Source organism: Salmo salar, chromosome 11 (genome assembly GCF_965601325.2).
Source record: "Salmo salar chromosome 11, fSalSal1, whole genome shotgun sequence".
Taxonomy (NCBI): Eukaryota; Metazoa; Chordata; class Actinopteri; order Salmoniformes; family Salmonidae; genus Salmo; species Salmo salar.
The window spans coordinates 111,911,849-111,927,536 of NC_138301.1; the positions used below are offsets into that span (position 1 = coordinate 111,911,849).

General features: G+C 43.7%; 1 protein-coding gene across 1 annotated transcript; it reads right to left on the reverse strand.

Moving 5' to 3' along the window:
- Positions 1-7,522: 7,522 nt before the first annotated feature.
- On the reverse strand, positions 7,523-15,089 carry LOC106563735 (homeobox protein CDX-1). Its single transcript, XM_014129563.3, has 3 exons — positions 14,547-15,089; positions 8,417-8,565; positions 7,523-8,265 (listed from the first exon to the last, which is right to left on the reverse strand). Exons 1-3 carry the CDS (start codon positions 14,959-14,961, stop codon positions 8,083-8,085), a joined length of 747 nt encoding a protein of 248 aa, XP_013985038.1. The 5' UTR covers positions 14,962-15,089; the 3' UTR covers positions 7,523-8,082.
- Positions 15,090-15,688: the final 599 nt, after the last annotated feature.

Consider the following 15,688-nt stretch of genomic DNA (forward strand, 5'->3'; position numbering starts at 1 on the left):
AATGATGGGCAAATTGTGTTTTTATTGTAATATTTGTTGTAATGTGGTGAGAATACTGATATCTGTAAGTGAAATCGTACTAAATCGAATAGCCAACTGACGTGCAGACCTTAGAGGACACACTTGATGACTTACTTCCTTTTACTTTTCATTGGTTAAACATTCACCTTTTACTAGCCCTTGTATGTCCCTCGTAAGCCCCATATCTCCAGAGTTGCCTAACATGAACTTGGTTGGGATTGGGTTCTGTAATGTCATGTCGAAATCGTCAAAATGATCAACAAGACAAAGGTTAATTACCCAGGCAAAAGGTAAGTCTGTCAATAGTGCCACGAGGCATTTTCAAGTCTGTCTCACCTGAGGTCACTAAGTTCACCACTCTGCATAGCCAAAAAGTCCCCATTGCAACCAGAGACCATGCACAATGCCATGTCCAATTTGCCCTTTATTTAAAAAGGCATATTAATATTGCCTTATGTAGTGATAACTTTCCAAATGCCATATAATTGTGATATTTGTTGTAATGTGGTGAGAATACTGATATCTGTAAGTGAAATCGTACTAAATCGAATAGCCAACTGACGTGCAGAACTTAGAGGACACACTTGATGACTTACTTCCTTTTACTTTTCATTGGTTAAACATTCACCTTTTACTAGCCCTTGTATGTCCCTCGTAAGCCCCATATCTCCAGAGTTGCCTAACATGAACTTGGTTGGGATTGGGTTCTGTAGTGTAATCCATGGCTTCTGGTTGGGATATGTATGTTTGGTCACTGCGGGAACGACGTCATCGACGCACTTATTAATGAAGCTGGTGACTGATCTGGTAAACTCCTCAATTCCGGATGAATCCCGGAACATATTCCAGTCTGTGCTTGCAAAACAGTCCTGTAGCATAGCTGGATCAAAACAGCCCTGAATATTGGCTGGATCATAACAAATGACCACCGCGAATGTATAACGTAGCATTACATCTATTCACCCTGATAGGAGAGGATTAGGGACCTTGATTATCACTGTCTGCCAAACATCTCTTACTGATAGAGGCTGACAATATATACGGCTTCTGGCCCCAATTAGCCCCCATGCAATTGACACACTACAATCAGTCTTGCTGATGGAATGGTCATGACGTTGCTATAAACGATCTGGTGTAAAATACCTTGTGTAAATGTTCTGTGAAACTTTCTATTTTCATATATTCACCAACATGGGTGTGTAAAAATATATATATTTTATTTCCTCATTCGTATAATTTTTGTAAATTATTAGCTACCTTAAACTATTGTGCCATTTATCTTCCTTTTTAATTTTTTTCTAATCTAAGGTTTGTTCAGTCTCTGAGTCTCTGTGTTCATTGATATTTCAATATGCAGGCATGTGCTCCGGAATACCAGTAGTCTCAATTAAAAGGTTTACCTTACAAGGGCACTTTAAGCATATCTGGCATTTATAGACAGCTACTGTCCTGACACCATTCGGCCTACTATTACTTTACAGCTTCTGTGTTTATTTAGAATGCATCTGACCAACATAGAGGATATTAGGAGGTAGTAAGTATATTGTAAATGAAAGTTTATGGTAAAACTGCCCCATAAACACATGGCTATATAAGTAAGAATCAGCACTGCAGAGGCAATTGGTTTTTATTGAAGGTGACAAGAGTTTTTTGCTCTGTTTGGTTTCTTTTATTTGCTAAAATGAATTGTCTGTTTACGTAAATTATGAAAACATTCCCTTCTTTGATTGGCTGTAAACAGATTCCATTCTGATGATGGCACTTCTGTCTTAACAATTCCATTTTAAATTAATCCACGGGAAAGGTTAGCTGCAGGACACTTTAGTAACTACTTTTTTCAGTTTGTTGAGAGCATATTTAGCACATAAATGAGCTGATTTTGTTTCAAGTTAAGTGATTTTATTTTTAAATCATTGTTTCTGTTGGCATATGACAGATAATTGAGCTGTGGGCGGCCATCTTGATATTTGAACAGTAAAGCTACACTCATGACCGTTGGCTGTGGTAGGCCTATTTATTTGTACGTGTTCTAAACACGTCTCCATAAGCAGCTTTTCGGCATGTTCTATACTATCAGAGCATCAGACTCTCTCAACAAACATAACGCTGTTACTGTGGTGAGGACAATTTTACAGCATTACCCCCAGTAAAATTTACAGCCTTGATGGAACTAAGAGCAAGCTCCTGTTTATACAAATGATTATGTTTACCTGGGGGGGAGGGGGGACACGACTGAAAGAGAAAAAGCCTTATTACAAATGTGTTCAAATTTATATTTATCAACAATAGTTTTTAGCAGCTTCCTTTAAATCCTAGAGCCATCATGTTGACTTCATGCCAGGGACCAAATTATTATCATGTTCTGATACCATTACATAAACCAACATTAGCACCATTATGATGATGATGCCCCTAATGGTGCTGACCAGTGTTTCTGTGGCAAGGCCATCCTCTCAGCAACATACTCATCATCTAGGCCTTTCTTCTTGTCTTTAGTGTTTAGATGGAAGGCAGATACGTCTCAGATACTTTCTCCTGGAGACCAGAGCACATAACAACCCCACCTACAAATAACTGTCAGTACAACCCTTGTGCGGTCTGGCAGTGAGTTCAGGCTCAAGTTCAAGATTACTCTTTTTGGAGGTACTTCCTGGTGTTCAGGAGGGCACTGATATCAAAGACAGTACAGAACCATGTCAGCACATACTATCTCACTAATACCACCCGTGGTGTTTGAAGCAAAATGTAGCTGAGAGACAAAGGTCACAACCATTGTCATTTACAATGTCCATGCATCCAAACAAGACCTGACTCACAACAGGAAATGCTTTGTCCTAACCAAGTGTCACTCCACATTGGGTTGTCAAGTCTGGGTATAGAGACGAATAACAAATGATTGATATTTAAATGTATTTCATTTAATTCGTTGTTTCAGTGAGAGGAGGTAGCTGACTCGGGTTCTTGATAAATGTTTATGGTTGTAAAAATATGTATAAGGTAGATTTATCTCATAGAGTGTGTTAGATATACTACATAAAAACAGTGAATACCGCCTCTATCAGACATACAAACTACACTCTGGTTTGGCCCTCATCATTCAAATAGGCATTTCTTATCTTTGAGGCGGGACTAAAGCATACTTTAATGTGTTTAAGGACACTATAAAGAGAGTTTTTAACATTGTTTGCTAATATAGGACTCCAAATTAGACAGTATTGACTCTACCTGTACAGTTTATAATCACACCCCCCATTGTGCTCCTCCCTGGGATCAGAATCACACCACCCACCATGCTCCTCCCTGGGGTCAGAATCACACCACCCACCATGCTCCGCCGGGGCGTCCCCCCCCCCATGCCCCCCGGGATCAGAATCACACCACCCACCATGCTCCTCCCTGGGGCAGCCCCCCCCGCCCCCCGGGTCAGAATCACACCACCCACCATGCTCCTCCCTGGGGTCAGAATCACACCACCCACCATGCTCCTCCCTGGGGTCAGAATCACACCACCCACCATGCTCCTCCCTGGGGTCAGAATCACACCACCCACCATGCTCCTCCCTGGGGTCAGAATCACACCACCCACCATGCACCTCCCTGGGGTCAGAATCACACCACCCACCATGCACCTCCCTGGGGTCAGAATCACACCACCCACCATGCACCTCCCTGGGGTCAGAATCACCCCCCCCACCATGCTCCTCCCTGGGATCAGAATCACACCACCCACCATGCTCCTCCCTGGGGTCAGAATCACACCACCCACCATGCTCCTCCCTGGGGTCAGAATCACACCACCCACCATGCACCTCCCTGGGGTCAGAATCACACCACCCACCATGCTCCGCCATGGGGTCAGAATCACCCCCCCCACCATGCTCCTCCCTGGGGTCAGAATCACACCCCCCACCATGCTCCTCCCTGGGGTCAGAATCACACCACCCACCATGCTCCTCCATGGGGTCAGAATCACACCCCCCACCATGCTCCTCCCTGGGGTCAGAGTCACATCCCAGGGCTGTGCTCCTCCCTGGGGTCAGAATCACACCACCCACCATGCACCTACCTGGGGTCAGAATCACACCACCCACCATGCACCTACCTGGGGTCAGAATCACATCACCCACCATGCTCCTCCCTGGCCTGGGGTCAAGAGATGTTCCCCAGTCGATGTATCCTCCTGCTCTGTTTACTCACCGCCTCTCTCACCTTGCACTTTGGACGCCACACCCTGTCTTTGGTTACGAGATTAGCAAAATAGCTACGTGCTGTGTGTGATGCAGCAGGGTAGATGCCATAGACATCCTCAGTGGTGTGCCTTTGCTCCGTGGACCGTTGTAACAGGTAGAGGGTGGGTATGATGTCACAGGGCTGTTATAACAGGTAGAGGGGTGGACATGATGTCACAGGGCTGTTATAACAGGTAGAAGGGTGGACATGATGTCACAGGGCTGTTATAACAGGTAGAGGGGTGGACATTCTGTCACAGGGCCGTTACAACAGGTAGAGGGGTGGACATGATGTCACAGGGCTGTTATAACAGGTAGAGAGGTAGGCATGATGTCACAGGGCTGTTACAACAGGTAGAGGGGTGGACATGATGTCACAGGGCCGTTACAACAGGTAGAGGGGTGGACATGATGTCACAGGGCCGTTACAACAGGTAGAGGGGTGGACATGATGTCACAGGGCCGTTACAACAGGTAGAGGGGTGGACATGATGTCACAGGGCTGTTATAACAGGTAGAGAGGTAGGCATGATGTCACAGGGCTGTTATAACAGGTAGAAGGGTGGACATGATGTCACTGGGCTGTTATAACAAGTAGAGAGGTAGACATGATGAGGTAAAGAGGTAGACATGATGTCACAGGGCTGTTATAACAGGTAGAGAGGTAGACATGTCACAGGGCTGTTATAACAGGTAGAAGGGTGGACATGATGTCACGGGGCTGTTATAACAGGTAGAAGGGTGGACATTCTGTCACAGGGCTGTTATGTGGGCTATACTCGGCCTTGTCTTAGGACGGTAAGTTGGTGGTTGGAGACATCCCTCTAGTGGTGTGGGGGCTGTGCTTTGGCAAAGTGGGTGGGGTTATATCCTGCCTGTTTGGCCCTGTCCGGGGGTATCATCGGATGGGGCCACAGTGTCTTCTGATCCCTCCTGTCTCAGCCTCCAGTATTTATGCTGCAGTAGTTTATGTGTCGGGGGGCTAGGGTCAGTCTGTTACATCTGGAGTATTTCTCTTGTCTTATCCGGTGTCCTGTGTGAATTTAAATATGCTCTCTCTAATTCTCTCTTTCTCTCTTTCTGTCTTTCTCTCGGAGGACCTGAGCCCTAGGACCATGCCTCAGGACTACCTGGCATGATGACTCCTTGCTGTCCCCAGTCCACCTGGCCGTGCTGCTGCTCCAGTTTCAACTGTTCCTGCCTGCGGCTATGGAACCCTGACCTGTTCACCGGACGTGCTTGTTGCACCCTCAACAACTACTATGATTATTATTATTTGACCATGCTGGTCATTTATGAACATTTTAACATCTTGACCATGTTCTGTTATAATATCCACCCGGCACAGCCAGAAGAGGACTGGCCACCCCTCATAGCCTGGTTCCTCTCACGGTTTCTTCCTAGGTTTTTGGCCTTTCTAGGGAGTTCTTCCTAGGGAGTTTTTCCTAGCCACCGTGCTTCTTTCACATGCATTGCTTGCTGTTTGGGGTTTTAGGCTGGGTTTCTGTACAGCACTTTGAGATATCAGCTGATGTACGAAGGGCTATATAAATAAATTTGATTTGATTTGATTATAACAGGTAGATAGGTAGACATGATGTCACGGGGGTCGTTATAACAGGTAGAGAGGTGGACATTCTGTCACAGGGCTGTTATAACAGGTAGATAGGTAGACATGATGTCACGGGGGTCGTTATAACAGGTAGATAGGTAGACATTCTGTCACAGGGCTGTTATAACAGGTAGATAGGTAGACATGATGTCACGGGGGTCGTTATAACAGGTAGAGAGGTGGACATTCTGTCACAGGGCTGTTATAACAGGTAGATAGGTAGACATTCTGTCACAGGGCTGTTATAACAGGTAGAGAGGTGGACATTCTGTCACAGGGCTGTTATAACAGGTAGAAGGATAGACATGATATTAAAACTACTCAATTCTCCTGAAGCCACTCCTTATCGCTCCTTATCCCGCCACTCACTTTTACTGTGCAAACAGTCATGGCTCCTAGGTGAGTTGTCTCTGACCCTGTCTGTCTCATTTTACTGGCCCTGTCTGTCTCATTGTCTCTGGCCCTGTCTGTCTCATTGTCTCTGGCCCTGTCTGTCTCATTGTCTCTGACCCTGTCTGTCTCATTGTCTCTGGCCCTGTCTGTCTCATTGTCTCTGACCCTGTCTGTCTCATTGTCTCTGACCCTGTCTGTCTCATTGTCTCTGGCCCTGTCTGTCTCATTGTCTCTGACCCTGTCTGTCTCATTGTCTCTGACCCTGTCTGTCTCATTGTCTCTGGCCCTGTCTGTCTCATTGTCTCTGACCCTGTCTGTCTCATTGTCTCTGACCCTGTCTGTCTCATTGTCTCTGGCCCTGTCTGTCTCATTGTCTCTGACCCTGTCTGTCTCATTGTCTCTGACCCTGTCTGTCTCATTGTCTCTGACCCTGTCTGTCTAATTGTCACTTTCATCCACTGCATCACTTTTTAATGTCTCCTCTAATCTGATGATTTTCAAAGCCCCACACCATGATGATACAAAATAATACATACAAGACCAAACACAATGATTACGTACATAGTTTTCTTTAACTTTCTCAAATTATATTGATTCCGAGATGAAGTGTCATCTGAAATCATATTTCGTCAATGATGTTTATCCCAGCCATTCCCGTATGTTCACAGTTGTCACTTTAGTGCCTCTAAAAAGCATATGTGTCACGACTTCCGCCAAAGTTGGTGCCACTCCTTGTTCGGGTGGCGTTCGGCGGTCATCGTCACCAGCTTTCTAGCTACCACCCATCCATGTTTCTTTTTACATTTGTTATGTCTTGATTGTTCACACCTGGTTCCCATCTCGTTATGATTATTTTCCCTATTTAACCCTCTGGTTCTCGTGATGTTTTGTGCGTTATTGTTTTCTTGTTCGTCGTGTTAGTTGTGTATTGTCAAGATTGTTTATCCCTGCGTGGATTTTGACTTATGAGTTTTCTAGAGTAAATCACGTTATTTTACTCAGTTCAGTGTCCTGCGCTTGACTCTATCCTCACCTCCACTATACTGACACTGACAATATGTAGTGAGCAGTAAGCTTATGGTCAAACTTACTTAGCCTTGTAAAACATTAAAGTATGATTTCACGTTGTAGATGATTTTAAAATGATGTAATCCTAAATGTGTGACAGATAGCCATGTTGTAAAACTTTTTAGGAAAATATATATTTAGTTTGAAGATGCGCTCCAACTATCTTCCATTTCCCTATTATAAAGAATGAGCTCAAGAGTTTACAATAAAGCTTTTAATACAAATTACTTTGAAAATATACACGTATTATTATTATTGCGTGGGATCAGAACCATTTCCAGGTATTTCCAGTATCAGCAGAAGAAACAATAGAAGCCATGATAACAGTAAAAGACAACAGTTTAATATTTATATATATTTATAGCTTTCTCTTTCTCAGTTCTTTGTCTCTCTTTCACAAGACGGACCAACATGAACATGTGCACAGCGGGTGGCCGTCCTATCGCCTCTGACCACAGAACATGGGCCTTCATTTTCTATCCATTTCCCGATGATTAGACGTGGAATCACCACCGTTCGTCGAAACCCCCAGCACGTAATCTATTGCGCACAGCCAACGTTCGTGTTGGTCTGTCTTGTCCTTTTCCAAAAACAAAAGCGCAGGAAACAGCAGCCAGTCTTTTACATATATTTTTTCTCTGTAGGTGTTGACCCCTGCATTTGCCTTGTCCCCATGTTACTCAAGCTGTTGACTGGGGTCTCTATTGCAGGTTAGATATGGCCCAAAGTCTTTCTTTTTTTCACGTCAGACCGTCATCCTCAGTATTCTTCTTTGATAGTCATTTGTAGGGACGAAGACACTAGGCCACCACTGCTGCTGGTCACCATGGCAACATTGCTGGGTGGAGTAGGTGTTGTTGTGGACGCTGCCTGAGGCTGCTGCATCTTCTTCTTGTTCACTTTCCTCTCTTTGGCACGCCGATTCTGAAACCAGATTTTCACCTGTGGAATAAACAAAAGATTGGAGATAAGTGCTCTGTCGCTAGTCTACTAAAGAGAGAGAGAGAGAGAGAGAGAGAGAGAGAGAGAGAGAGAGAGAGAGAGAGAGAGAGAGAGAGAGAGAGAGACTGCCTGCTGTGGTGTTGTGTCTGACCTGTCGTTCTGAGAGGCAGAGAGTGGTGGCCAACTCTGCTTTCCTCCTGATGGTGATGTAGCGGCTATAGTGGAACTCCTTCTCCAGCTCCAAGCGCTGGTGATCTGTGTACACCACCCGGTACTTGTCTTTCGTTCGTGTCTTACCACCTGCAATAGAGTTACAGTATGGTCATCATCAAACTTCATATTGTGTGTGTAACGTAGAGATTAGAAAAAAAACGACTTCTATGTTTATTTTAACTTTAACAGACGTTATGTTAATAGAATTTCTACCCTGTCCGTGTTGTTTGCCATTCAAATCCGTAGCAAAAACTAGCTGAACAGAAATTTGCATAAGATTGAGATGTGATTCTCAGTAGGGCTTCACCTGCATTGGTCATAATGGGAGGACGACTGGGCTAATGCTACAATCAGATTTCACATTAACTTACATGCCGTAAATGACCGATATTAGATGAGTAAATAAAGATGAGACAGACATCTGTGAAAATGTGGTTTCTGCTTCATTTCATACATGAAACCTCTCACTAAAACACACACAGATGAACTAGCAAAGCTCTGAGATCAGCTAGTCTTTTTAATTAGGTACCGTAAATCAGAAGTCACTTCATTCTGTCCATAGTGAACGAGGGACCTAAGTGCAGCAGCAGCAACCAAGTTAAAGATTAAATTGTGTGAGCTGAGAGGGGGAGGGGCCTGCCTGTAAAGGCGCCAGGCCCGACCTGATGACCAGAGAGTTATCCAGACCATTAGGCTGTTGAAACACAGAACACACCCTCCTGCTCCCATCGACCCCTAATTGATTCTCTTCACCTCCTGATTCATAATAGCTACCTCTTCTCTGAAGACCGTTGTTTTCTAATTACCATGTTGACACAGACGGACCACTCCCAAACGGACGGCGTCTGAGGTGCATGTCTACGGGGGTATTGACCCATACAATCTCCATACTGCGTTAATGAAACACTGTACTGATTGGAGTGGCTCCCATCACTAGCGACAACAGGGTTTGCGTCACGAGGCTTCCAAGGGGCAAACTGAGACTGTACATAAGCATTTCATCTGAATGGCAGGTGTCAAAGCATCCTAAAAAAAAAAAAAATGTAGAGGACCTGGAAATATTCAACAGCCTGAAAATATTCTCCCTTTCTGGAACCATCAACAAAAATACCAAAGCATTCAGGAACCCACGACGTGAATCCAAACGTGAAAAGTTTTAAGAAGTGGAAATGTTTACTTTGTATAAGTAGAGAATGCGGTTGACACACAATCTGCAGCACTGCACTTGTGTAACGATGTCACTGATGGCTGCTAAGATAAAATGGTTTAGCGGTGGAGGTTAATGAGACGTTCATGAGAATGAATGGTCAGCTGGCTGATATGATAAAATGGTTTAGCGGTGGAGGTTAATGAGACGTTCATGAGAATGAATGGTCAGCTGGCTGATATGATAAAATGGTTTAGCGGTGGAGGTTAATGAGACGTTCATGAGAATGAATGGTCAGCTGGCTGATATGATAAAATGGTTTAGCGGTGGAGGTTAATGAGACGTTCATGAGAATGAATGGTCAGCTGGCTGATATGATAAAATGGTTTAGCGGTGGAGGTTAATGAGACGTTCATGAGAATGAATGGTCAGCTGGCTGATATGATAAAATGGTTTAGCGGTGGAGGTTAATGAGACGTTCATGAGAATGAATGGTCAGCTGGCTGATATGATAAAATGGTTTAGCGGTGGAGGTTAATGAGACGTTCATGAGAATGAATGGTCAGCTGGCTGATATGATAAAATGGTTTAGCGGTGGAGGTTAATGAGACGTTCATGAGAATGAATGGTCAGCTGGCTGATATGATAAAATGGTTTAGCGGTGGAGGTTAATGAGACGTTCATGAGAATGAATGGTCAGCTGGCTGATATGATAAAATGGTTTAGCGGTGGAGGTTAATGAGACGTTCATGAGAATGAATGGTCAGCTGGCTGATATGATAAAATGGTTTAGCGGTGGAGGTTAATGAGACGTTCATGAGAATGAATGGTCAGCTGGCTGATATGATAAAATGGTTTAGCGGTGGAGGTTAATGAGACGTTCATGAGAATGAATGGTCAGCTGGCTGATATGATAAAATGGTTTAGCGGTGGAGGTTAATGAGACGTTCATGAGAATGAATGGTCAGCTGGCTGATATGATAAAATGGTTTAGCGGTGGAGGTTAATGAGACGTTCATGAGAATGAATGGTCAGCTGGCTGATATGATAAAATGGTTTAGCGGTGGAGGTTAATGAGACGTTCATGAGAATGAATGGTCAGCTGGCTGATATGATAAAATGGTTTAGCGGTGGAGGTTAATGAGACGTTCATGAGAATGAATGGTCAGCTGGCTGATATGATAAAAATGGTTTAGCGGTGGAGGTTAATGAGACGTTCATGAGAATGAATGGTCAGCTGGCTGATATGATAAAGTGACATGGCTCTTGTCTAGAGTTAATCGCTAACATGGACCATAAAACTCCTCGTCTGGGACAACCAGATAACCGCATGAACTGGAACGATACATGTGGGTTAAACATGTATTTTTGAACCGGCCAGGCCCATTAGGTGCAGTGAACTGACATTTATGGCAGCCCCAAGTCTGTGCTCCTGCTGCCTCTGTTAATCATAAGTGGTCCCAGGCACTGACAACAACTTGATTTCTGGTGGGTTTTCTATACAAAGAGAAAAGCTTTATACAGTGCATTCGAAAAGTATTATGACCCCTTGACTTTTTTCACATTTGGTTACGTTATAGCCTTATTCAAAAAATATATTCAATATTTGTTTTCCTTGTCAATCTAACACAATATCCCATGATGACAAAACAAAAAACTTTTTTTTAATTTTCAGCAAATTTCTATACAAAAAAAAAAGATACCTTATTTACATAAGTATTCAGACCCTTTGCTATGAGACACGAAATTGAGCTCAGGTGCATCCTGTTTCCATTGATCATCCTTGAGATGTTTCTACAATTTGATTGGAGTCCACCTGTGGTAACTTCAATTGATTGGACACGATTTGGAAACACATCTGTCTATATAAGGTCTAACAGTTGACAGTGCATGTCAGAGCAAAAACCAAGCCAAGAGGTCGAAGGGATTGTCCGTAAGCACAGATCTGGGTATGGGTACCATAACATTTCTGCAGCATTGAAGGTCCCCAAGAACACAGTGGCCGCCATCATTATTAAATAGAAGAAATTTGGAACAACCAAGACTCTTCCTAGAGCTGGCCACCCGGCCAAACTGAGCAATCAGGGGAAAAGGGTCTTGGTCAGGGATGTGACCAAGAACCCGATGGTCACTCTGACAGAGCTCCAGAGTTCCTCTGTGTAGATGGGAGAACCTTGCAGAAGGACAGCCATCTCTGCAGCACTCCACCTATCAGGCCTTTACGGTAGAGTGGCCAGACGGAAGCTATACATCAGTAAAAGGCACATGACAGCCCGCTTGGAGTTTGCCAAAAGGCACCTAAAGGACTCTCAGACCATAAGAAACAAGATTCTCTGGTCGGATGAAACCAAGATTGAACTCTTTGGCCTGAATGCCAAGTGTCATGTCTGGAGGAAACCTGGCACCATCCCTACGGTGAAGCATGGTGGTGGCAGCATCATGCTGTGGGAATGTTTTTCAGCGGCAGGGACTGGGAGACAAGTCAGGATCGAGGAAAGGATGAACGGAGCAAAGTACAGAGAGATCCTTGATGAAAACCTGCTCCAAAGCGCTCAAGCCCTAAGACTGGGGCAAAAGTTTACCTTCCAACAGGACAATGACCCTAATCACACAGCCAAGACAACGCAGGAGTGGCTTCCGGACAAGTCTCTGAATGTCCTTGAGTGGCCCAGCCAGAGCCCGGACTTGAACCCAATCGAACATCTCTGGAGATACCTGAAAATAGCTGTGCAGTGACGCTCCCCATCCAAGCTGACAGAGCTTGAGAGGATCTTCAGAGAAGAATGGGAGAAACTCCCCAAATACAGGTGTGCCAAGCTTGTAGCATCATACCCAATAATATTCAAGGCTGTAATCGCTGCCAAAGGTGCTTCAACAATGTACCGAGTAAAGGGTCTGAATACTTATGTAAATGTGAAATTTCAACAACAACAAAATGTATACATTTGCAAACATTCTATCATTCTAAAAACCTGTTTTTGCTTTAACATTATGGGGTATTGTGTGTAGATTGATGAGGGAAAAAAAATATTTAATACATTTTAGAATAAGGCTGTAACCTAACAAAATGTGGAAAAAGTCAAGGGGTCTGAATACTTTTCGATTGCACTGTATAGGCACTAGGGTGGCCAGTTTGGTCTAGGATTCACATGGCTTCATACTGCATGCTTGGAAATTCAGTACCAGTTATTTAGCGATCATCGGTGAGACCTGAAGGAGCTTGTGTGTAGACTCCTGTGAAATAGGCCTGCTTGCTTGAACTGATGACATACTTATGTCCAAAATGTTAATCAAACCAAGATGCTGGGACATGTGTAGGCCTTTTGAGGATCTCAGGTAGAGGCCTTAGAGCATGTGTCAAACTCATTCCACGGAGGGCCAAGTGGCTGCGGGTTTTCACTCCTCCATTGTACTTGATTGATGAAATAAGGTCACTGATTAGTAAGGAACTCCCCTCACCTGGTTGTCTAGGTCTTCATTGAAAGAAAAAAGAAAAACCTGCTGACACAAGGCCCTCAGTGGAATGAGTTTGACATCCCTGCCTTAGAGCAGTGGAACTGGCTTGGAGACCCAGAGTTGAGTTTGAGGACCGTAGAGGATCAAACTTAAATACAGGCATATACAGCAAGTGAGTTAATAAATCTGTAGGAACAGTACAACAATGTGCTTCCATGCCCATTCAATTGAATTCAGTAAAATATGTATTTTTCATAAATGTCATGTCATATGATGTCAATGCCTGACGTATTATATCAGCAGGCCATTATGACGCATAGAAAGGTCTAGTGGAGGACAGGCGTGAACAAAGCGAGCGACATCAAAGTAAATCGACAACAAGAACTCCTGCCAAGAGACATAATGGCTAACAAAGAATTACAACATAGCAAACAATTCTAGAGCCCTACGACATACAAGAAGACAACCAACGGCCTAATTTGCATAACAAGATCTTCAAAACGCCAGACGATTTCTTTCATCTGATCACTTCCAGGTTAAGCCGTCTCAACTGGCTAGAGAATTCTTATTGATATTATATTATGAAACAATCCTGTAATATTATGAAATGTATCGGGGAGGACAAGGGATTGCTCACATAATAGGAGGACCATAACATAATTGTGAAGTCTATAAGCTACACCAGACAAAATCAAAGATGAATTCGAAGATGATCATGAATATGGTAATAAAGTCATTTATATAGCCTAGACTATATTATGACTGTTATAGGCTATACTAGCCTATTACTTTTTACTGCACGATGATAGGCAATTATAATCATAAGCATAATCATTGAGCACTTAATGTAATGCAATTAAATTACATACCCTGGTTTACCCTCAACTTGTAAACAACATGACATAGGCCATATTATAACCATAAAACTCACGAGATAATACCACTCATTTATGACGGCATGTGAGGTGTGATTCATGAGTTCACAAAAGAATAGTGAACATGAGAGGACCAACTATGCTGATGACCGCGCAAGATAACGTTTATGTCAGTAAACAATATGCAATGTCAAATACTTTGATGGGATGGAACAAATACTAACGAATGAATCAGCTATGAACAACCAAGCGACAGCCAGGTAACCTCGTATTCCTTCTTTCTGAGTTGAATCATGAATTCGTCTCTGAATTCCGTGAACAGGTGCACGCATTTGGAAACGAAGTTGTTCTGGTTGAGCTTTTTCCTCTCAAGACCGTGCGTATAGCCTACAGTATTTCACTATCTGTGGTTTCAGAAAAAAATGGACCAAAGGCACAGAATTTGACACATTATATTTCATATAAGTGTGTGCTTTGAAACAGGTACTTTAATTTAATACATATTTTATGATTTACGCTTTATTTTCTATGGTCTTATGGACAACAAAATTATACACTCCTTGATTTCAAAAATGTATGAAATAACCTACCTAAATTTGCCGGTGGTGCGCTCCGCCTCATCCAATCATAAGGGTTTCTGCGCTGAGAAATGGGAGAGAGCTGACCTACAGATGAGTTGACAGACGGGAGAAGCCCGGGTTGTGGGACTGGAGAGAACTCTGGGGTGCTATAGCCAACTGCTCCCGGATTAGATGTGGACGGTCCTGTCCCTGGCCCATATGGCGACCAGTCTTCCCGGGTCGGCGGTGCGTAAACGGGGTTCCAGGCCCCAGTCTGGCTGTGGTGAGGGTCATTGTTAATCCCAGGAACTTGATGGTATCCGCTGAAATCCGAATACTGCGGAGGTGCGGGAACAAAGTTCTGATGGTTCAGGTTTAGGCTGGGATGTCGCACTGAATTTGGGTACATGCTGGTGTCCTTCTCCAAAAGATAACTCACGTACATATTTCCGAATGGTAACTCCTGCGCATAGTGTGCGTCCAGTGCGTTACTCTTGCCTCCTCTTCCCCGGGTTTCTGTTTAACCAAAGGCCTCCTCCACCTGGCTGGTCCACCTATACTCTTTAACTTATTGTTTGCTAGACACGCTGCCAGTTAGGAGTTGTCGCGCTGACGTCAACATTTTATAGCCCTCATCTCCCTCCCTCGCCTTATCCCATCAGGGTGGATTTGCATTAGAGAAGGCCCTGCATTTCAAAGGGAGCCGAGCACCAGCATCAAAGCCGTCCTGGGCGTCTAGAAGAATGCTACAAATCGCACAGGAGAAACCAACATGAGTTCATGTTGATTTTCTCAACGGGAGAACCTGCTACTGCCGTGTCCGCATAACTTGTGGAATGAAATGGGGAAGGGTCGAGGAACGTGGTAGAGTCCTGGAGTGGCCATGGCCTTTTTCAAATTAACAGATAGCATAAAATCATGTTGTGCATATACATGTGCCCCAATAAATCCTTATTAAATGTAATACTACCCTCTTTAAAATAACGATATTTCCTTAGATACATTGTCTTTGTGCTCTTCAAAATTCCTCATGCCTATACTTGTTTTGTGTGATATAATCTTTATAATATTAGGCCTATATATTTCTCTTTATTTCAAGAGTTGACCTGTATTTTACTCTCCCACTGCAGTTAGAAATATTTGACCTTAAATTCAAATTTATTAGGATTATA